Here is a 19,688-nt window from a genome sequence, read left to right on the forward strand (position 1 = left end):
AGTGGTGCTGCCTCTTTCAGTAGCTGCTCAATACAGTGCCTGGCTCGGGCTAGTAATCGCAGGGCCATGATGTGGTTGGCTTCACGTCCCTCCCTGCAAATGGAGCTGCTTGTCCCACCTTTCCGTGTTGGTGTTCCCAACTGGTGGCCTTTCAGCCCAACTGGTAATGCTAGTGACGGACTGTGAGCATCCCTTGTTTTCCAAGGGCTGAGAGAAACAAAAGCAGTGTGGGAGGAAGAAAGGTGTCCCTGCGCCTTGAGCTTGTCTTTCTTCCCTGTTGGCTTTTCAGGGTTCTGGTGCACTGTCTGTTGCTGTTTGCACTGGGAAGCCCGGCTGCATGTGGGCAGCCATGTCCTGCGCTTCAGCTTCTCCTCTACCCACAAGGAGGAGTTCAAGTGTGGGTGGGATGGTGAGAAGAGCAGGGCTGGGAGTGGGGCTGGAGGAGAGGGCAGCGGGCGGGCTGCAGGCGAACGTGCCTCGGGCCCAGAGCTGAGCTGTAAAATGGGAGGACCCCGAGCCGCGCTGCGCTGCTTCAGCTCCAATGGTTCATGATGGGCAGCGCCACGTGTTTAGTGCCAGGGTGCTGCAAGGGCACGTAGCTGAGCCAGAGCCCAGAGAGGAGAGGCTGGATGTCAAGAGTGTCTGGTGGCCATTTTCAATTGGCACCCTGGACTGTGTACAGCGAGCCACGAGGCACTGCCTCCTGCTGCCTGCCTGCCTGCCTGCCTGCCTGCGTGACAATAAGCAGTGCTGCTGGAGATGGAAGAGAGGATTGTCGGGTTGGGTGCAGCAAAGGAGCTGGTTGCAAAGGAGAGAAACCAAATGGGACTCACCACAGCCAACATACGGACATCTGTTCTCCAAGCATTCCCAAAGGTTGGGTCCTCTAACTTTACAGTCCTGACAGGTGCCATGAGACTTCTGTATCAATTCTTCTTTTGTTATCTCTCCAGCTGACTCCAGGTGTGGACAATTGCTGCTGAGCGATGACATTTTCATATGCTTTCTTTTGCAAGATCCAGACCCTGGGATTTCCACGACCAAGAATGCAGCGTAGTACCAACTGCCCAGCAAACTTCCCTCTTGCTTGAGTTCTTCGGCTGCACCTTAAGAACTGTGTTCAGTTTTGGGCTCCTCACTGCAAGAAAGACATTGAGGCCCTGGAACCGTTCACAGGAGGGCTACGAAGCTGGTGAGGGGTCTGGAGCACAGGACGTATGAGGAGCGGCTGAGGGAGCTGGGATTGTTCAGCCTGGAGAAGAGAAGGCTCAGGGGAGACCTTCTAGCTCTCTATAACTTCCTGAGGGGAGGTTGTAGTGAGCTGGGGGTTGGCCTCTTCTCTCGTGTAGACATGATAGAACTAGAGGGAATGGTTTCAAGCTGCGCCAGGGGAGATTCAGGCTGGACATCAGGACATATTACTTTTCGGAAAGGGTGGTGAGGCACTGGAATGCACTGCCCAGGGAGGTGGTGGAGTCACTGACCATGGGAGTGTTCGAGAAACGTTTGGATGTTGTGTTGAGGGACATGATTTAGCTGGGAAGTATTGGTGATGGTTGGACTGGATGATCTCCTGGGTCTTTTCCAACCTTGATAACTCTGTGATTCTGTGAAATGTTGATGAGCGGTCATTGCATCTCAGCTGTGGGTCTGGGCTCAGCCTGTGCAGCAGCACCTCGGGGCTGGGGCCGAGCCCGGTGCCGGGGCTGTGCTGCCTGCAGGAGGCTGCGAGGCTGTGGCAGCCACTTTGGGTGCAGCACATGGGCATGGGGGAGGGCCGGCAGCAGGGAGGGCGATGGGCCCGAGCCCAAATCGTGTTGGTCACAGCACAGGGGCTGCAGGGGATGGCAGATGTGATCCTGCGGGGTTAGGAAAGGGCACAGCAGAGCACCGAGGAGCACAAGGCAGTGAAGCGCAGCACGAGCCGTTGATTGCCTGCACTGATGATGAGATGTGCGTCCTAAGTGCGGATGGAAAGTGAAGGGAAAGGAGGAGGGGGGGATGGAGGGGCAGGAAGCGCTTGGTGCCGGCGGGAGCAGTTCCGGGCCATGGCGCCATGGGAAGGTGACCGGGGCCGGGAGGAGCGGGGTGTGCGCTGCCAGGGTCGGGCCGCGGTGCGGGGCGTGGAGGGATGTCGGGGGAGGAGCTGGCGGTGCTGCGCCACGCAGAGGCGATGCGTGCGGTGCCAGCGAGTGCGTGGAGCTGAACGAAGGTGTGTAACATGTCCTTGCTCTGGCTGTCGGTGAGCGGGACGAGTCGGGGCTGCAGTTCTGTGCTGGTGTTTGTTGCTGGGACCGGCTGCCTGAGCAGAATGGGGGCAGCGAGAGGGAGGTTGGACAAGCGGCAGCATCAGGAGCACGGCCCGGTTCTGCTGTGCTGATGGTGCTGTACGGCTGTGGGTCCCCACTGAGGGTCGGTGAGGCAGCGTGGCCCCGTGTGTGGACGTGGGATGTAATGAGAGTGAGTGGATGCAAATGGAGTCGGAGGTGTTACAAGGAGAGGCTCTGGATTGGAACAGGGAGAGCAGAGCTGGTGTGTCCCAGCAGGCAGGCGTGGTCAGGTGCCCTTTGGAGCCTGCTGTTCTTGGTGCTGAGCTCAGGAGCCCCATCAGATCAGCGTGGTGCTGCGTGCTGCGTATGGCAGCGCCAAGAGATTCCCTTGTGGAAGAAGGGGGAGGATGAAGGAGGCCGAGGGCCCTTTGCTCAGGGCCAGCTCGTCTGTGCCCTCTTGCTGACCGGAGAGAAGGGCTGCCCGCTGGGCACAGGCAGTGCCTTCTGGCTCCCGTGCCGTGCCCTGTCCTCCAGCCCCCTCCTCATGCCATGTGGAACGCCAGTGCCAGCAGTGCCAGCAGTGCGGCCGCCATGTTAGAACCCTGGCCACGGCCGTTACCTTGGTCACCGTTGCCCAACGGTGGGCAACGCACTCGCCTCTTAGATCTCCGGCCGATAACAGCCATGTGGGGGCCTAAGAGAGCGAGGCTGGAGGAAACCCACCATTTAGCTGGGAAGATGGTTCCGGGGACCGCGGGGTCGAAGAGGAGGAGGAGGGGGCCCACTGCCAGCACCATCAGGCAGCAGACAGGCAAGGGAGCCCATTGCCATCGCGCCTGGACCAGGTGCGTGACCACCTCCGTGGAGCCCATGGAGGTGGATCCACCTCCAGATGAGCCCATGGAGGTGGATCCACCTCCAGATGAGCCCATGGAGGTGGATCCACCCGATGCACGGCTGGCCTGGCACCACACCACCGTGCCAGGCCCTGCAGCAGTACCACCTCAGCTGCAGCATCGCTGGTCCAGGCGCTGGGCTCCGTACCGTCTGCGCGGCCCCCGCCCCCGGCATTAACCGGGTGGCTTCATTTAACATCATCTCCTCCTTTGAGACCTTGCGGGCCCCCGGTTCCATCTAAACCCCGTTTTTATTGTTGTTTTTATTGTTTTTATTGTTGTTTTTCTTGTTTTTATTGTTGTTTTTCTTGTTGTTTTTATTGTTAAATTTAGTTAGTTAGGATTAGGTGTTAGGAGTAGGTTATTGTTCACGTTTTAGTGTTAGGTGTAGGTTTTTGTTCCTGTTTTAGAGTTAGGCTTAGGTTAGTGTTCGTACTTAGAGTTAGGTGGGTTCCTACCAGCAGCTGGCAGCAAACAGCGCTCACTCGGTAAGCACACGTCTGCTTTCTCACCCAATGCCATGGCATTGTGCTGCTCCATGAGTGAGGAGGTCTGTGACATCTCCGAGGGATGGGATTTGCATCTTGTGACTTTTCTGTTGCAGATTGTCAGGGAGCAGAGCGTGAGTGGCTGTGAAATGCAATTGGGAAATGCTTCATGGGAACAGTCTGGAGCTGTGTCTGGAGCTTCCTGCGTGGCCATTGTAAGGTAGGTGTGCCTTACCGTAAGCGTGCACTGAAGCAGTGTCGGTTAAGCACAGCTCACTCCTCTGTCTTCAACAGATCAGCTTTCTGCACTCTTTATTTCCGTGGCTGGCGTTGTAGAGCGCAGCAGCAGCAAGGCCGTGAACACGTCCACAACCAGGTACGTGAACATGGGTGACTTTAATGGCTAGAATAACATTGCTGTTAGAATGAATAAGGCAGTGGTCACGCGTGTGTGCTGGAGCTCAGGGATAGGTTTATTCTTGCCTGCTGAGCTTTTCCCTTATTTGACACCCACCCATCCTCTCTTGCTTCTCTTCCCTTTCAGTTGTTAGAAAGCTCCCTGACTGTTTCCCAATTGATTCTTGCAGGACTCGGAGGGTTTTGAGTCTAAGACCTGGGAGACGGTGAAGCAACCCAAGGCAAGTGCTGCTCAGCTGAGCAAGAAAGCCAAGAAGGAAAGCAAAAAGAAACGATAAGGGCTTGAGCAGGAAGGCACAAAGGACAGCAGAATCGCCTGCATTGCGTCCTCAGAGGTGCACCAAAGGACACACACTGCGTGCTCCGGTTTTCAGGCCTGGCCGTGCTTTCCCTTTCCTGGACTGCGGAGAGGAACTGAGCAAGTTTTAGTCATTACCAGTATCCCGCCTATTTGATTTCATATTGAAATGTATTTTGGATGCATTTAGCATCTCTTTGTTGCAAATAAAAGCGAAAGAAACATTTGAATAGTGGTGCTGCCTCTTTCAGTAGCTGCTCAATACAGTGCCTGGCTCGGGCTAGTAATCGCAGGGCCATGATGTGGTTGGCTTCACGTCCCTCCCTGCAAATGGAGCTGCTTGTCCCACCTTTCCGTGTTGGTGTTCCCAACTGGTGGCCTTTCAGCCCAACTGGTAATGCTAGTGACGGACTGTGAGCATCCCTTGTTTTCCAAGGGCTGAGAGAAACAAAAGCAGTGTGGGAGGAAGAAAGGTGTCCCTGCGCCTTGAGCTTGTCTTTCTTCCCTGTTGGCTTTTCAGGGTTCTGGTGCACTGTCTGTTGCTGTTTGCACTGGGAAGCCCGGCTGCATGTGGGCAGCCATGTCCTGCGCTTCAGCTTCTCCTCTACCCACAAGGAGGAGTTCAAGTGTGGGTGGGATGGTGAGAAGAGCAGGGCTGGGAGTGGGGCTGGAGGAGAGGGCAGCGGGCGGGCTGCAGGCGAACGTGCCTCGGGCCCAGAGCTGAGCTGTAAAATGGGAGGACCCCGAGCCGCGCTGCGCTGCTTCAGCTCCAATGGTTCATGATGGGCAGCGCCACGTGTTTAGTGCCAGGGTGCTGCAAGGGCACGTAGCTGAGCCAGAGCCCAGAGAGGAGAGGCTGGATGTCAAGAGTGTCTGGTGGCCATTTTCAATTGGCACCCTGGACTGTGTACAGCGAGCCACGAGGCACTGCCTCCTGCTGCCTGCCTGCCTGCCTGCCTGCCTGCGTGACAATAAGCAGTGCTGCTGGAGATGGAAGAGAGGATTGTCGGGTTGGGTGCAGCAAAGGAGCTGGTTGCAAAGGAGAGAAACCAAATGGGACTCACCACAGCCAACATACGGACATCTGTTCTCCAAGCATTCCCAAAGGTTGGGTCCTCTAACTTTACAGTCCTGACAGGTGCCATGAGACTTCTGTATCAATTCTTCTTTTGTTATCTCTCCAGCTGACTCCAGGTGTGGACAATTGCTGCTGAGCGATGACATTTTCATATGCTTTCTTTTGCAAGATCCAGACCCTGGGATTTCCACGACCAAGAATGCAGCGTAGTACCAACTGCCCAGCAAACTTCCCTCTTGCTTGAGTTCTTCGGCTGCACCTTAAGAACTGTGTTCAGTTTTGGGCTCCTCACTGCAAGAAAGACATTGAGGCCCTGGAACCGTTCACAGGAGGGCTACGAAGCTGGTGAGGGGTCTGGAGCACAGGACGTATGAGGAGCGGCTGAGGGAGCTGGGATTGTTCAGCCTGGAGAAGAGAAGGCTCAGGGGAGACCTTCTAGCTCTCTATAACTTCCTGAGGGGAGGTTGTAGTGAGCTGGGGGTTGGCCTCTTCTCTCGTGTAGACATGATAGAACTAGAGGGAATGGTTTCAAGCTGCGCCAGGGGAGATTCAGGCTGGACATCAGGACATATTACTTTTCGGAAAGGGTGGTGAGGCACTGGAATGCACTGCCCAGGGAGGTGGTGGAGTCACTGACCATGGGAGTGTTCGAGAAACGTTTGGATGTTGTGTTGAGGGACATGATTTAGCTGGGAAGTATTGGTGATGGTTGGACTGGATGATCTCCTGGGTCTTTTCCAACCTTGATAACTCTGTGATTCTGTGAAATGTTGATGAGCGGTCATTGCATCTCAGCTGTGGGTCTGGGCTCAGCCTGTGCAGCAGCACCTCGGGGCTGGGGCCGAGCCCGGTGCCGGGGCTGTGCTGCCTGCAGGAGGCTGCGAGGCTGTGGCAGCCACTTTGGGTGCAGCACATGGGCATGGGGGAGGGCCGGCAGCAGGGAGGGCGATGGGCCCGAGCCCAAATCGTGTTGGTCACAGCACAGGGGCTGCAGGGGATGGCAGATGTGATCCTGCGGGGTTAGGAAAGGGCACAGCAGAGCACCGAGGAGCACAAGGCAGTGAAGCGCAGCACGAGCCGTTGATTGCCTGCACTGATGATGAGATGTGCGTCCTAAGTGCGGATGGAAAGTGAAGGGAAAGGAGGAGGGGGGGATGGAGGGGCAGGAAGCGCTTGGTGCCGGCGGGAGCAGTTCCGGGCCATGGCGCCATGGGAAGGTGACCGGGGCCGGGAGGAGCGGGGTGTGCGCTGCCAGGGTCGGGCCGCGGTGCGGGGCGTGGAGGGATGTCGGGGGAGGAGCTGGCGGTGCTGCGCCACGCAGAGGCGATGCGTGCGGTGCCAGCGAGTGCGTGGAGCTGAACGAAGGTGTGTAACATGTCCTTGCTCTGGCTGTCGGTGAGCGGGACGAGTCGGGGCTGCAGTTCTGTGCTGGTGTTTGTTGCTGGGACCGGCTGCCTGAGCAGAATGGGGGCAGCGAGAGGGAGGTTGGACAAGCGGCAGCATCAGGAGCACGGCCCGGTTCTGCTGTGCTGATGGTGCTGTACGGCTGTGGGTCCCCACTGAGGGTCGGTGAGGCAGCGTGGCCCCGTGTGTGGACGTGGGATGTAATGAGAGTGAGTGGATGCAAATGGAGTCGGAGGTGTTACAAGGAGAGGCTCTGGATTGGAACAGGGAGAGCAGAGCTGGTGTGTCCCAGCAGGCAGGCGTGGTCAGGTGCCCTTTGGAGCCTGCTGTTCTTGGTGCTGAGCTCAGGAGCCCCATCAGATCAGCGTGGTGCTGCGTGCTGCGTATGGCAGCGCCAAGAGATTCCCTTGTGGAAGAAGGGGGAGGATGAAGGAGGCCGAGGGCCCTTTGCTCAGGGCCAGCTCGTCTGTGCCCTCTTGCTGACCGGAGAGAAGGGCTGCCCGCTGGGCACAGGCAGTGCCTTCTGGCTCCCGTGCCGTGCCCTGTCCTCCAGCCCCCTCCTCATGCCATGTGGAACGCCAGTGCCAGCAGTGCCAGCAGTGCGGCCGCCATGTTAGAACCCTGGCCACGGCCGTTACCTTGGTCACCGTTGCCCAACGGTGGGCAACGCACTCGCCTCTTAGATCTCCGGCCGATAACAGCCATGTGGGGGCCTAAGAGAGCGAGGCTGGAGGAAACCCACCATTTAGCTGGGAAGATGGTTCCGGGGACCGCGGGGTCGAAGAGGAGGAGGAGGGGGCCCACTGCCAGCACCATCAGGCAGCAGACAGGCAAGGGAGCCCATTGCCATCGCGCCTGGACCAGGTGCGTGACCACCTCCGTGGAGCCCATGGAGGTGGATCCACCTCCAGATGAGCCCATGGAGGTGGATCCACCTCCAGATGAGCCCATGGAGGTGGATCCACCCGATGCACGGCTGGCCTGGCACCACACCACCGTGCCAGGCCCTGCAGCAGTACCACCTCAGCTGCAGCATCGCTGGTCCAGGCGCTGGGCTCCGTACCGTCTGCGCGGCCCCCGCCCCCGGCATTAACCGGGTGGCTTCATTTAACATCATCTCCTCCTTTGAGACCTTGCGGGCCCCCGGTTCCATCTAAACCCCGTTTTTATTGTTGTTTTTATTGTTTTTATTGTTGTTTTTCTTGTTTTTATTGTTGTTTTTCTTGTTGTTTTTATTGTTAAATTTAGTTAGTTAGGATTAGGTGTTAGGAGTAGGTTATTGTTCACGTTTTAGTGTTAGGTGTAGGTTTTTGTTCCTGTTTTAGAGTTAGGCTTAGGTTAGTGTTCGTACTTAGAGTTAGGTGGGTTCCTACCAGCAGCTGGCAGCAAACAGCGCTCACTCGGTAAGCACACGTCTGCTTTCTCACCCAATGCCATGGCATTGTGCTGCTCCATGAGTGAGGAGGTCTGTGACATCTCCGAGGGATGGGATTTGCATCTTGTGACTTTTCTGTTGCAGATTGTCAGGGAGCAGAGCGTGAGTGGCTGTGAAATGCAATTGGGAAATGCTTCATGGGAACAGTCTGGAGCTGTGTCTGGAGCTTCCTGCGTGGCCATTGTAAGGTAGGTGTGCCTTACCGTAAGCGTGCACTGAAGCAGTGTCGGTTAAGCACAGCTCACTCCTCTGTCTTCAACAGATCAGCTTTCTGCACTCTTTATTTCCGTGGCTGGCGTTGTAGAGCGCAGCAGCAGCAAGGCCGTGAACACGTCCACAACCAGGTACGTGAACATGGGTGACTTTAATGGCTAGAATAACATTGCTGTTAGAATGAATAAGGCAGTGGTCACGCGTGTGTGCTGGAGCTCAGGGATAGGTTTATTCTTGCCTGCTGAGCTTTTCCCTTATTTGACACCCACCCATCCTCTCTTGCTTCTCTTCCCTTTCAGTTGTTAGAAAGCTCCCTGACTGTTTCCCAATTGATTCTTGCAGGACTCGGAGGGTTTTGAGTCTAAGACCTGGGAGACGGTGAAGCAACCCAAGGCAAGTGCTGCTCAGCTGAGCAAGAAAGCCAAGAAGGAAAGCAAAAAGAAACGATAAGGGCTTGAGCAGGAAGGCACAAAGGACAGCAGAATCGCCTGCATTGCGTCCTCAGAGGTGCACCAAAGGACACACACTGCGTGCTCCGGTTTTCAGGCCTGGCCGTGCTTTCCCTTTCCTGGACTGCGGAGAGGAACTGAGCAAGTTTTAGTCATTACCAGTATCCCGCCTATTTGATTTCATATTGAAATGTATTTTGGATGCATTTAGCATCTCTTTGTTGCAAATAAAAGCGAAAGAAACATTTGAATAGTGGTGCTGCCTCTTTCAGTAGCTGCTCAATACAGTGCCTGGCTCGGGCTAGTAATCGCAGGGCCATGATGTGGTTGGCTTCACGTCCCTCCCTGCAAATGGAGCTGCTTGTCCCACCTTTCCGTGTTGGTGTTCCCAACTGGTGGCCTTTCAGCCCAACTGGTAATGCTAGTGACGGACTGTGAGCATCCCTTGTTTTCCAAGGGCTGAGAGAAACAAAAGCAGTGTGGGAGGAAGAAAGGTGTCCCTGCGCCTTGAGCTTGTCTTTCTTCCCTGTTGGCTTTTCAGGGTTCTGGTGCACTGTCTGTTGCTGTTTGCACTGGGAAGCCCGGCTGCATGTGGGCAGCCATGTCCTGCGCTTCAGCTTCTCCTCTACCCACAAGGAGGAGTTCAAGTGTGGGTGGGATGGTGAGAAGAGCAGGGCTGGGAGTGGGGCTGGAGGAGAGGGCAGCGGGCGGGCTGCAGGCGAACGTGCCTCGGGCCCAGAGCTGAGCTGTAAAATGGGAGGACCCCGAGCCGCGCTGCGCTGCTTCAGCTCCAATGGTTCATGATGGGCAGCGCCACGTGTTTAGTGCCAGGGTGCTGCAAGGGCACGTAGCTGAGCCAGAGCCCAGAGAGGAGAGGCTGGATGTCAAGAGTGTCTGGTGGCCATTTTCAATTGGCGCCCTGGCACCTTCCTCCTTCCACCAGCCTGCACGGTGGACTGTGTACAGCGAGCCACGAGGCACTGCCTCCTGCTGCCTGCCTGCCTGCCTGCCTGCCTGCGTGACAATAAGCAGTGCTGCTGGAGATGGAAGAGAGGATTGTCGGGTTGGGTGCAGCAAAGGAGCTGGTTGCAAAGGAGAGAAACCAAATGGGACTCACCACAGCCAACATACGGACATCTGTTCTCCAAGCATTCCCAAAGGTTGGGTCCTCTAACTTTACAGTCCTGACAGGTGCCATGAGACTTCTGTATCAATTCTTCTTTTGTTATCTCTCCAGCTGACTCCAGGTGTGGACAATTGCTGCTGAGCGATGACATTTTCATATGCTTTCTTTTGCAAGATCCAGACCCTGGGATTTCCACGACCAAGAATGCAGCGTAGTACCAACTGCCCAGCAAACTTCCCTCTTGCTTGAGTTCTTCGGCTGCACCTTAAGAACTGTGTTCAGTTTTGGGCTCCTCACTGCAAGAAAGACATTGAGGCCCTGGAACCGTTCACAGGAGGGCTACGAAGCTGGTGAGGGGTCTGGAGCACAGGACGTATGAGGAGCGGCTGAGGGAGCTGGGATTGTTCAGCCTGGAGAAGAGAAGGCTCAGGGGAGACCTTCTAGCTCTCTATAACTTCCTGAGGGGAGGTTGTAGTGAGCTGGGGGTTGGCCTCTTCTCTCGTGTAGACATGATAGAACTAGAGGGAATGGTTTCAAGCTGCGCCAGGGGAGATTCAGGCTGGACATCAGGACATATTACTTTTCGGAAAGGGTGGTGAGGCACTGGAATGCACTGCCCAGGGAGGTGGTGGAGTCACTGACCATGGGAGTGTTCGAGAAACGTTTGGATGTTGTGTTGAGGGACATGATTTAGCTGGGAAGTATTGGTGATGGTTGGACTGGATGATCTCCTGGGTCTTTTCCAACCTTGATAACTCTGTGATTCTGTGAAATGTTGATGAGCGGTCATTGCATCTCAGCTGTGGGTCTGGGCTCAGCCTGTGCAGCAGCACCTCGGGGCTGGGGCCGAGCCCGGTGCCGGGGCTGTGCTGCCTGCAGGAGGCTGCGAGGCTGTGGCAGCCACTTTGGGTGCAGCACATGGGCATGGGGGAGGGCCGGCAGCAGGGAGGGCGATGGGCCCGAGCCCAAATCGTGTTGGTCACAGCACAGGGGCTGCAGGGGATGGCAGATGTGATCCTGCGGGGTTAGGAAAGGGCACAGCAGAGCACCGAGGAGCACAAGGCAGTGAAGCGCAGCACGAGCCGTTGATTGCCTGCACTGATGATGAGATGTGCGTCCTAAGTGCGGATGGAAAGTGAAGGGAAAGGAGGAGGGGGGGATGGAGGGGCAGGAAGCGCTTGGTGCCGGCGGGAGCAGTTCCGGGCCATGGCGCCATGGGAAGGTGACCGGGGCCGGGAGGAGCGGGGTGTGCGCTGCCAGGGTCGGGCCGCGGTGCGGGGCGTGGAGGGATGTCGGGGGAGGAGCTGGCGGTGCTGCGGCACGCAGAGGCGATGCGTGCGGTGCCAGCGAGTGCGTGGAGCTGAACGAAGGTGTGTAACATGTCCTTGCTCTGGCTGTCGGTGAGCGGGACGAGTCGGGGCTGCAGTTCTGTGCTGGTGTTTGTTGCTGGGACCGGCTGCCTGAGCAGAATGGGGGCAGCGAGAGGGAGGTTGGACAAGCGGCAGCATCAGGAGCACGGCCCGGTTCTGCTGTGCTGATGGTGCTGTACGGCTGTGGGTCCCCACTGAGGGTCGGTGAGGCAGCGTGGCCCCGTGTGTGGACGTGGGATGTAATGAGAGTGAGTGGATGCAAATGGAGTCGGAGGTGTTACAAGGAGAGGCTCTGGATTGGAACAGGGAGAGCAGAGCTGGTGTGTCCCAGCAGGCAGGCGTGGTCAGGTGCCCTTTGGAGCCTGCTGTTCTTGGTGCTGAGCTCAGGAGCCCCATCAGATCAGCGTGGTGCTGCGTGCTGCGTATGGCAGCGCCAAGAGATTCCCTTGTGGAAGAAGGGGGAGGATGAAGGAGGCCGAGGGCCCTTTGCTCAGGGCCAGCTCGTCTGTGCCCTCTTGCTGACCGGAGAGAAGGGCTGCCCGCTGGGCACAGGCAGTGCCTTCTGGCTCCCGTGCCGTGCCCTGTCCTCCAGCCCCCTCCTCATGCCATGTGGAACGCCAGTGCCAGCAGTGCCAGCAGTGCGGCCGCCATGTTAGAACCCTGGCCACGGCCGTTACCTTGGTCACCGTTGCCCAACGGTGGGCAACGCACTCGCCTCTTAGATCTCCGGCCGATAACAGCCATGTGGGGGCCTAAGAGAGCGAGGCTGGAGGAAACCCACCATTTAGCTGGGAAGATGGTTCCGGGGACCGCGGGGTCGAAGAGGAGGAGGAGGGGGCCCACTGCCAGCACCATCAGGCAGCAGACAGGCAAGGGAGCCCATTGCCATCGCGCCTGGACCAGGTGCGTGACCACCTCCGTGGAGCCCATGGAGGTGGATCCACCTCCAGATGAGCCCATGGAGGTGGATCCACCTCCAGATGAGCCCATGGAGGTGGATCCACCCGATGCACGGCTGGCCTGGCACCACACCACCGTGCCAGGCCCTGCAGCAGTACCACCTCAGCTGCAGCATCGCTGGTCCAGGCGCTGGGCTCCGTACCGTCTGCGCGGCCCCCGCCCCCGGCATTAACCGGGTGGCTTCATTTAACATCATCTCCTCCTTTGAGACCTTGCGGGCCCCCGGTTCCATCTAAACCCCGTTTTTATTGTTGTTTTTATTGTTTTTATTGTTGTTTTTCTTGTTTTTATTGTTGTTTTTCTTGTTGTTTTTATTGTTAAATTTAGTTAGTTAGGATTAGGTGTTAGGAGTAGGTTATTGTTCACGTTTTAGTGTTAGGTGTAGGTTTTTGTTCCTGTTTTAGAGTTAGGCTTAGGTTAGTGTTCGTACTTAGAGTTAGGTGGGTTCCTACCAGCAGCTGGCAGCAAACAGCGCTCACTCGGTAAGCACACGTCTGCTTTCTCACCCAATGCCATGGCATTGTGCTGCTCCATGAGTGAGGAGGTCTGTGACATCTCCGAGGGATGGGATTTGCATCTTGTGACTTTTCTGTTGCAGATTGTCAGGGAGCAGAGCGTGAGTGGCTGTGAAATGCAATTGGGAAATGCTTCATGGGAACAGTCTGGAGCTGTGTCTGGAGCTTCCTGCGTGGCCATTGTAAGGTAGGTGTGCCTTACCGTAAGCGTGCACTGAAGCAGTGTCGGTTAAGCACAGCTCACTCCTCTGTCTTCAACAGATCAGCTTTCTGCACTCTTTATTTCCGTGGCTGGCGTTGTAGAGCGCAGCAGCAGCAAGGCCGTGAACACGTCCACAACCAGGTACGTGAACATGGGTGACTTTAATGGCTAGAATAACATTGCTGTTAGAATGAATAAGGCAGTGGTCACGCGTGTGTGCTGGAGCTCAGGGATAGGTTTATTCTTGCCTGCTGAGCTTTTCCCTTATTTGACACCCACCCATCCTCTCTTGCTTCTCTTCCCTTTCAGTTGTTAGAAAGCTCCCTGACTGTTTCCCAATTGATTCTTGCAGGACTCGGAGGGTTTTGAGTCTAAGACCTGGGAGACGGTGAAGCAACCCAAGGCAAGTGCTGCTCAGCTGAGCAAGAAAGCCAAGAAGGAAAGCAAAAAGAAACGATAAGGGCTTGAGCAGGAAGGCACAAAGGACAGCAGAATCGCCTGCATTGCGTCCTCAGAGGTGCACCAAAGGACACACACTGCGTGCTCCGGTTTTCAGGCCTGGCCGTGCTTTCCCTTTCCTGGACTGCGGAGAGGAACTGAGCAAGTTTTAGTCATTACCAGTATCCCGCCTATTTGATTTCATATTGAAATGTATTTTGGATGCATTTAGCATCTCTTTGTTGCAAATAAAAGCGAAAGAAACATTTGAATAGTGGTGCTGCCTCTTTCAGTAGCTGCTCAATACAGTGCCTGGCTCGGGCTAGTAATCGCAGGGCCATGATGTGGTTGGCTTCACGTCCCTCCCTGCAAATGGAGCTGCTTGTCCCACCTTTCCGTGTTGGTGTTCCCAACTGGTGGCCTTTCAGCCCAACTGGTAATGCTAGTGACGGACTGTGAGCATCCCTTGTTTTCCAAGGGCTGAGAGAAACAAAAGCAGTGTGGGAGGAAGAAAGGTGTCCCTGCGCCTTGAGCTTGTCTTTCTTCCCTGTTGGCTTTTCAGGGTTCTGGTGCACTGTCTGTTGCTGTTTGCACTGGGAAGCCCGGCTGCATGTGGGCAGCCATGTCCTGCGCTTCAGCTTCTCCTCTACCCACAAGGAGGAGTTCAAGTGTGGGTGGGATGGTGAGAAGAGCAGGGCTGGGAGTGGGGCTGGAGGAGAGGGCAGCGGGCGGGCTGCAGGCGAACGTGCCTCGGGCCCAGAGCTGAGCTGTAAAATGGGAGGACCCCGAGCCGCGCTGCGCTGCTTCAGCTCCAATGGTTCATGATGGGCAGCGCCACGTGTTTAGTGCCAGGGTGCTGCAAGGGCACGTAGCTGAGCCAGAGCCCAGAGAGGAGAGGCTGGATGTCAAGAGTGTCTGGTGGCCATTTTCAATTGGCGCCCTGGCACCTTCCTCCTTCCACCAGCCTGCACGGTGGACTGTGTACAGCGAGCCACGAGGCACTGCCTCCTGCTGCCTGCCTGCCTGCCTGCCTGCCTGCGTGACAATAAGCAGTGCTGCTGGAGATGGAAGAGAGGATTGTCGGGTTGGGTGCAGCAAAGGAGCTGGTTGCAAAGGAGAGAAACCAAATGGGACTCACCACAGCCAACATACGGACATCTGTTCTCCAAGCATTCCCAAAGGTTGGGTCCTCTAACTTTACAGTCCTGACAGGTGCCATGAGACTTCTGTATCAATTCTTCTTTTGTTATCTCTCCAGCTGACTCCAGGTGTGGACAATTGCTGCTGAGCGATGACATTTTCATATGCTTTCTTTTGCAAGATCCAGACCCTGGGATTTCCACGACCAAGAATGCAGCGTAGTACCAACTGCCCAGCAAACTTCCCTCTTGCTTGAGTTCTTCGGCTGCACCTTAAGAACTGTGTTCAGTTTTGGGCTCCTCACTGCAAGAAAGACATTGAGGCCCTGGAACCGTTCACAGGAGGGCTACGAAGCTGGTGAGGGGTCTGGAGCACAGGACGTATGAGGAGCGGCTGAGGGAGCTGGGATTGTTCAGCCTGGAGAAGAGAAGGCTCAGGGGAGACCTTCTAGCTCTCTATAACTTCCTGAGGGGAGGTTGTAGTGAGCTGGGGGTTGGCCTCTTCTCTCGTGTAGACATGATAGAACTAGAGGGAATGGTTTCAAGCTGCGCCAGGGGAGATTCAGGCTGGACATCAGGACATATTACTTTTCGGAAAGGGTGGTGAGGCACTGGAATGCACTGCCCAGGGAGGTGGTGGAGTCACTGACCATGGGAGTGTTCGAGAAACGTTTGGATGTTGTGTTGAGGGACATGATTTAGCTGGGAAGTATTGGTGATGGTTGGACTGGATGATCTCCTGGGTCTTTTCCAACCTTGATAACTCTGTGATTCTGTGAAATGTTGATGAGCGGTCATTGCATCTCAGCTGTGGGTCTGGGCTCAGCCTGTGCAGCAGCACCTCGGGGCTGGGGCCGAGCCCGGTGCCGGGGCTGTGCTGCCTGCAGGAGGCTGCGAGGCTGTGGCAGCCACTTTGGGTGCAGCACATGGGCATGGGGGAGGGCCGGCAGCAGGGAGGGCGATGGGCCCGAGCCCAAATCGTGTTGGTCACAGCACAGGGGCTGCAGGGGATGGCAGATGTGATCCTGCGGGGTTAGGAAAGGGCACAGCAGAGCACCGAGGAGCACAAGGCAGTGAAGCGCAGCACGAGCCGTTGATTGCCTGCACTGATGATGAGATGTGCGTCCTAAGTGCGGATGGAAAGTGAAGGGAAAGGAGGAGGGGGGGATGGAGGGGCAGGAAGCGCTTGGTGCCGGCGGGAGCAGTTCCGGGCCATGGCGCCATGGGAAGGTGACCGGGGCCGGGAGGAGCGGGGTGTGCGCTGCCAGGGTCGGGCCGCGGTGCGGGGCGTGGAGGGATGTCGGGGGAGGAGCTGGCGGTGCTGCGCCACGCAGAGGCGATGCGTGCGGTGCCAGCGAGTGCGTGGAGCTGAACGAAGGTGTGTAACATGTCCTTGCTCTGGCTGTCGGTGAGCGGGACGAGTCGGGGCTGCAGTTCTGTGCTGGTGTTTGTTGCTGGGACCGGCTGCCTGAGCAGAATGGGGGCAGCGAGAGGGAGGTTGGACAAGCGGCAGCATCAGGAGCACGGCCCGGTTCTGCTGTGCTGATGGTGCTGTACGGCTGTGGGTCCCCACTGAGGGTCGGTGAGGCAGCGTGGCCCCGTGTGTGGACGTGGGATGTAATGAGAGTGAGTGGATGCAAATGGAGTCGGAGGTGTTACAAGGAGAGGCTCTGGATTGGAACAGGGAGAGCAGAGCTGGTGTGTCCCAGCAGGCAGGCGTGGTCAGGTGCCCTTTGGAGCCTGCTGTTCTTGGTGCTGAGCTCAGGAGCCCCATCAGATCAGCGTGGTGCTGCGTGCTGCGTATGGCAGCGCCAAGAGATTCCCTTGTGGAAGAAGGGGGAGGATGAAGGAGGCCGAGGGCCCTTTGCTCAGGGCCAGCTCGTCTGTGCCCTCTTGCTGACCGGAGAGAAGGGCTGCCCGCTGGGCACAGGCAGTGCCTTCTGGCTCCCGTGCCGTGCCCTGTCCTCCAGCCCCCTCCTCATGCCATGTGGAACGCCAGTGCCAGCAGTGCCAGCAGTGCGGCCGCCATGTTAGAACCCTGGCCACGGCCGTTACCTTGGTCACCGTTGCCCAACGGTGGGCAACGCACTCGCCTCTTAGATCTCCGGCCGATAACAGCCATGTGGGGGCCTAAGAGAGCGAGGCTGGAGGAAACCCACCATTTAGCTGGGAAGATGGTTCCGGGGACCGCGGGGTCGAAGAGGAGGAGGAGGGGGCCCACTGCCAGCACCATCAGGCAGCAGACAGGCAAGGGAGCCCATTGCCATCGCGCCTGGACCAGGTGCGTGACCACCTCCGTGGAGCCCATGGAGGTGGATCCACCTCCAGATGAGCCCATGGAGGTGGATCCACCTCCAGATGAGCCCATGGAGGTGGATCCACCCGATGCACGGCTGGCCTGGCACCACACCACCGTGCCAGGCCCTGCAGCAGTACCACCTCAGCTGCAGCATCGCTGGTCCAGGCGCTGGGCTCCGTACCGTCTGCGCGGCCCCCGCCCCCGGCATTAACCGGGTGGCTTCATTTAACATCATCTCCTCCTTTGAGACCTTGCGGGCCCCCGGTTCCATCTAAACCCCGTTTTTATTGTTGTTTTTATTGTTTTTATTGTTGTTTTTCTTGTTTTTATTGTTGTTTTTCTTGTTGTTTTTATTGTTAAATTTAGTTAGTTAGGATTAGGTGTTAGGAGTAGGTTATTGTTCACGTTTTAGTGTTAGGTGTAGGTTTTTGTTCCTGTTTTAGAGTTAGGCTTAGGTTAGTGTTCGTACTTAGAGTTAGGTGGGTTCCTACCAGCAGCTGGCAGCAAACAGCGCTCACTCGGTAAGCACACGTCTGCTTTCTCACCCAATGCCATGGCATTGTGCTGCTCCATGAGTGAGGAGGTCTGTGACATCTCCGAGGGATGGGATTTGCATCTTGTGACTTTTCTGTTGCAGATTGTCAGGGAGCAGAGCGTGAGTGGCTGTGAAATGCAATTGGGAAATGCTTCATGGGAACAGTCTGGAGCTGTGTCTGGAGCTTCCTGCGTGGCCATTGTAAGGTAGGTGTGCCTTACCGTAAGCGTGCACTGAAGCAGTGTCGGTTAAGCACAGCTCACTCCTCTGTCTTCAACAGATCAGCTTTCTGCACTCTTTATTTCCGTGGCTGGCGTTGTAGAGCGCAGCAGCAGCAAGGCCGTGAACACGTCCACAACCAGGTACGTGAACATGGGTGACTTTAATGGCTAGAATAACATTGCTGTTAGAATGAATAAGGCAGTGGTCACGCGTGTGTGCTGGAGCTCAGGGATAGGTTTATTCTTGCCTGCTGAGCTTTTCCCTTATTTGACACCCACCCATCCTCTCTTGCTTCTCTTCCCTTTCAGTTGTTAGAAAGCTCCCTGACTGTTTCCCAATTGATTCTTGCAGGACTCGGAGGGTTTTGAGTCTAAGACCTGGGAGACGGTGAAGCAACCCAAGGCAAGTGCTGCTCAGCTGAGCAAGAAAGCCAAGAAGGAAAGCAAAAAGAAACGATAAGGGCTTGAGCAGGAAGGCACAAAGGACAGCAGAATCGCCTGCATTGCGTCCTCAGAGGTGCACCAAAGGACACACACTGCGTGCTCCGGTTTTCAGGCCTGGCCGTGCTTTCCCTTTCCTGGACTGCGGAGAGGAACTGAGCAAGTTTTAGTCATTACCAGTATCCCGCCTATTTGATTTCATATTGAAATGTATTTTGGATGCATTTAGCATCTCTTTGTTGCAAATAAAAGCGAAAGAAACATTTGAATAGTGGTGCTGCCTCTTTCAGTAGCTGCTCAATACAGTGCCTGGCTCGGGCTAGTAATCGCAGGGCCATGATGTGGTTGGCTTCACGTCCCTCCCTGCAAATGGAGCTGCTTGTCCCACCTTTCCGTGTTGGTGTTCCCAACTGGTGGCCTTTCAGCCCAACTGGTAATGCTAGTGACGGACTGTGAGCATCCCTTGTTTTCCAAGGGCTGAGAGAAACAAAAGCAGTGTGGGAGGAAGAAAGGTGTCCCTGCGCCTTGAGCTTGTCTTTCTTCCCTGTTGGCTTTTCAGGGTTCTGGTGCACTGTCTGTTGCTGTTTGCACTGGGAAGCCCGGCTGCATGTGGGCAGCCATGTCCTGCGCTTCAGCTTCTCCTCTACCCACAAGGAGGAGTTCAAGTGTGGGTGGGATGGTGAGAAGAGCAGGGCTGGGAGTGGGGCTGGAGGAGAGGGCAGCGGGCGGGCTGCAGGCGAACGTGCCTCGGGCCCAGAGCTGAGCTGTAAAATGGGAGGACCCCGAGCCGCGCTGCGCTGCTTCAGCTCCAATGGTTCATGATGGGCAGCGCCACGTGTTTAGTGCCAGGGTGCTGCAAGGGCACGTAGCTGAGCCAGAGCCCAGAGAGGAGAGGCTGGATGTCAAGAGTGTCTGGTGGCCATTTTCAATTGGCACCCTGGACTGTGTACAGCGAGCCACGAGGCACTGCCTCCTGCTGCCTGCCTGCCTGCCTGCCTGCCTGCGTGACAATAAGCAGTGCTGCTGGAGATGGAAGAGAGGATTGTCGGGTTGGGTGCAGCAAAGGAGCTGGTTGCAAAGGAGAGAAACCAAATGGGACTCACCACAGCCAACATACGGACATCTGTTCTCCAAGCATTCCCAAAGGTTGGGTCCTCTAACTTTACAGTCCTGACAGGTGCCATGAGACTTCTGTATCAATTCTTCTTTTGTTATCTCTCCAGCTGACTCCAGGTGTGGACAATTGCTGCTGAGCGATGACATTTTCATATGCTTTCTTTTGCAAGATCCAGACCCTGGGATTTCCACGACCAAGAATGCAGCGTAGTACCAACTGCCCAGCAAACTTCCCTCTTGCTTGAGTTCTTCGGCTGCACCTTAAGAACTGTGTTCAGTTTTGGGCTCCTCACTGCAAGAAAGACATTGAGGCCCTGGAACCGTTCACAGGAGGGCTACGAAGCTGGTGAGGGGTCTGGAGCACAGGACGTATGAGGA

General features: G+C 56.3%; 4 protein-coding genes across 12 annotated transcripts; all 4 read left to right on the top strand.

The window, feature by feature from the left end:
- Positions 1-1,985: 1,985 nt before the first annotated feature.
- LOC146758996 (uncharacterized) lies at positions 1,986-4,599 on the top strand. Of its 3 annotated transcripts, none has more exons than XM_085511018.1 (4): positions 1,986-2,064; positions 3,771-3,874; positions 3,949-4,030; positions 4,242-4,599. In XM_085511018.1, the coding sequence occupies exons 1-4, from the start codon at positions 2,002-2,004 to the stop codon at positions 4,347-4,349; spliced, it is 357 nt and encodes a 118-aa protein (XP_085367144.1). In that variant the 5' UTR covers positions 1,986-2,001; the 3' UTR covers positions 4,350-4,599. The 3 variants fall into 3 exon arrangements, with proteins under 3 accessions (XP_085367144.1, XP_085367145.1, XP_085367146.1); XM_085511019.1 differs by having other exon boundaries at positions 2,038-2,212; XM_085511020.1 differs by lacking the exon at positions 1,986-2,064 and adding an exon at positions 3,552-3,654.
- Positions 4,600-6,585: 1,986 nt separating this feature from the next.
- LOC146758997 (uncharacterized) lies at positions 6,586-9,199 on the top strand. Of its 3 annotated transcripts, none has more exons than XM_085511021.1 (4): positions 6,586-6,664; positions 8,371-8,474; positions 8,549-8,630; positions 8,842-9,199. In XM_085511021.1, the coding sequence occupies exons 1-4, from the start codon at positions 6,602-6,604 to the stop codon at positions 8,947-8,949; spliced, it is 357 nt and encodes a 118-aa protein (XP_085367147.1). In that variant the 5' UTR covers positions 6,586-6,601; the 3' UTR covers positions 8,950-9,199. The 3 variants fall into 3 exon arrangements, with proteins under 3 accessions (XP_085367147.1, XP_085367148.1, XP_085367149.1); XM_085511022.1 differs by having other exon boundaries at positions 6,638-6,812; XM_085511023.1 differs by lacking the exon at positions 6,586-6,664 and adding an exon at positions 8,152-8,254.
- Positions 9,200-11,217: 2,018 nt separating this feature from the next.
- LOC146758998 (uncharacterized) lies at positions 11,218-13,831 on the top strand. Of its 3 annotated transcripts, none has more exons than XM_085511027.1 (4): positions 11,218-11,296; positions 13,003-13,106; positions 13,181-13,262; positions 13,474-13,831. In XM_085511027.1, exons 1-4 carry the CDS (start codon positions 11,234-11,236, stop codon positions 13,579-13,581), a joined length of 357 nt encoding a protein of 118 aa, XP_085367153.1. In that variant the 5' UTR covers positions 11,218-11,233; the 3' UTR covers positions 13,582-13,831. The 3 variants fall into 3 exon arrangements, with proteins under 3 accessions (XP_085367153.1, XP_085367154.1, XP_085367155.1); XM_085511028.1 differs by having other exon boundaries at positions 11,270-11,444; XM_085511029.1 differs by lacking the exon at positions 11,218-11,296 and adding an exon at positions 12,784-12,886.
- Positions 13,832-15,849: 2,018 nt separating this feature from the next.
- Positions 15,850-18,463, top strand: LOC146758999 (uncharacterized). 3 transcript variants are annotated; one of them, XM_085511024.1, is made up of 4 exons: positions 15,850-15,928; positions 17,635-17,738; positions 17,813-17,894; positions 18,106-18,463. In XM_085511024.1, exons 1-4 carry the CDS (start codon positions 15,866-15,868, stop codon positions 18,211-18,213), a joined length of 357 nt encoding a protein of 118 aa, XP_085367150.1. In that variant the 5' UTR covers positions 15,850-15,865; the 3' UTR covers positions 18,214-18,463. The 3 variants fall into 3 exon arrangements, with proteins under 3 accessions (XP_085367150.1, XP_085367151.1, XP_085367152.1); XM_085511025.1 differs by having other exon boundaries at positions 15,902-16,076; XM_085511026.1 differs by lacking the exon at positions 15,850-15,928 and adding an exon at positions 17,416-17,518.
- The last annotated feature ends 1,225 nt before the right edge of the window (positions 18,464-19,688 follow it).

This window comes from Coturnix japonica, chromosome 11, assembly GCF_054131305.1.
Source record: "Coturnix japonica strain WE chromosome 11, WE-NBRP24, whole genome shotgun sequence".
Lineage (NCBI taxonomy): Eukaryota > Metazoa > Chordata > Aves > Galliformes > Phasianidae > Coturnix > Coturnix japonica.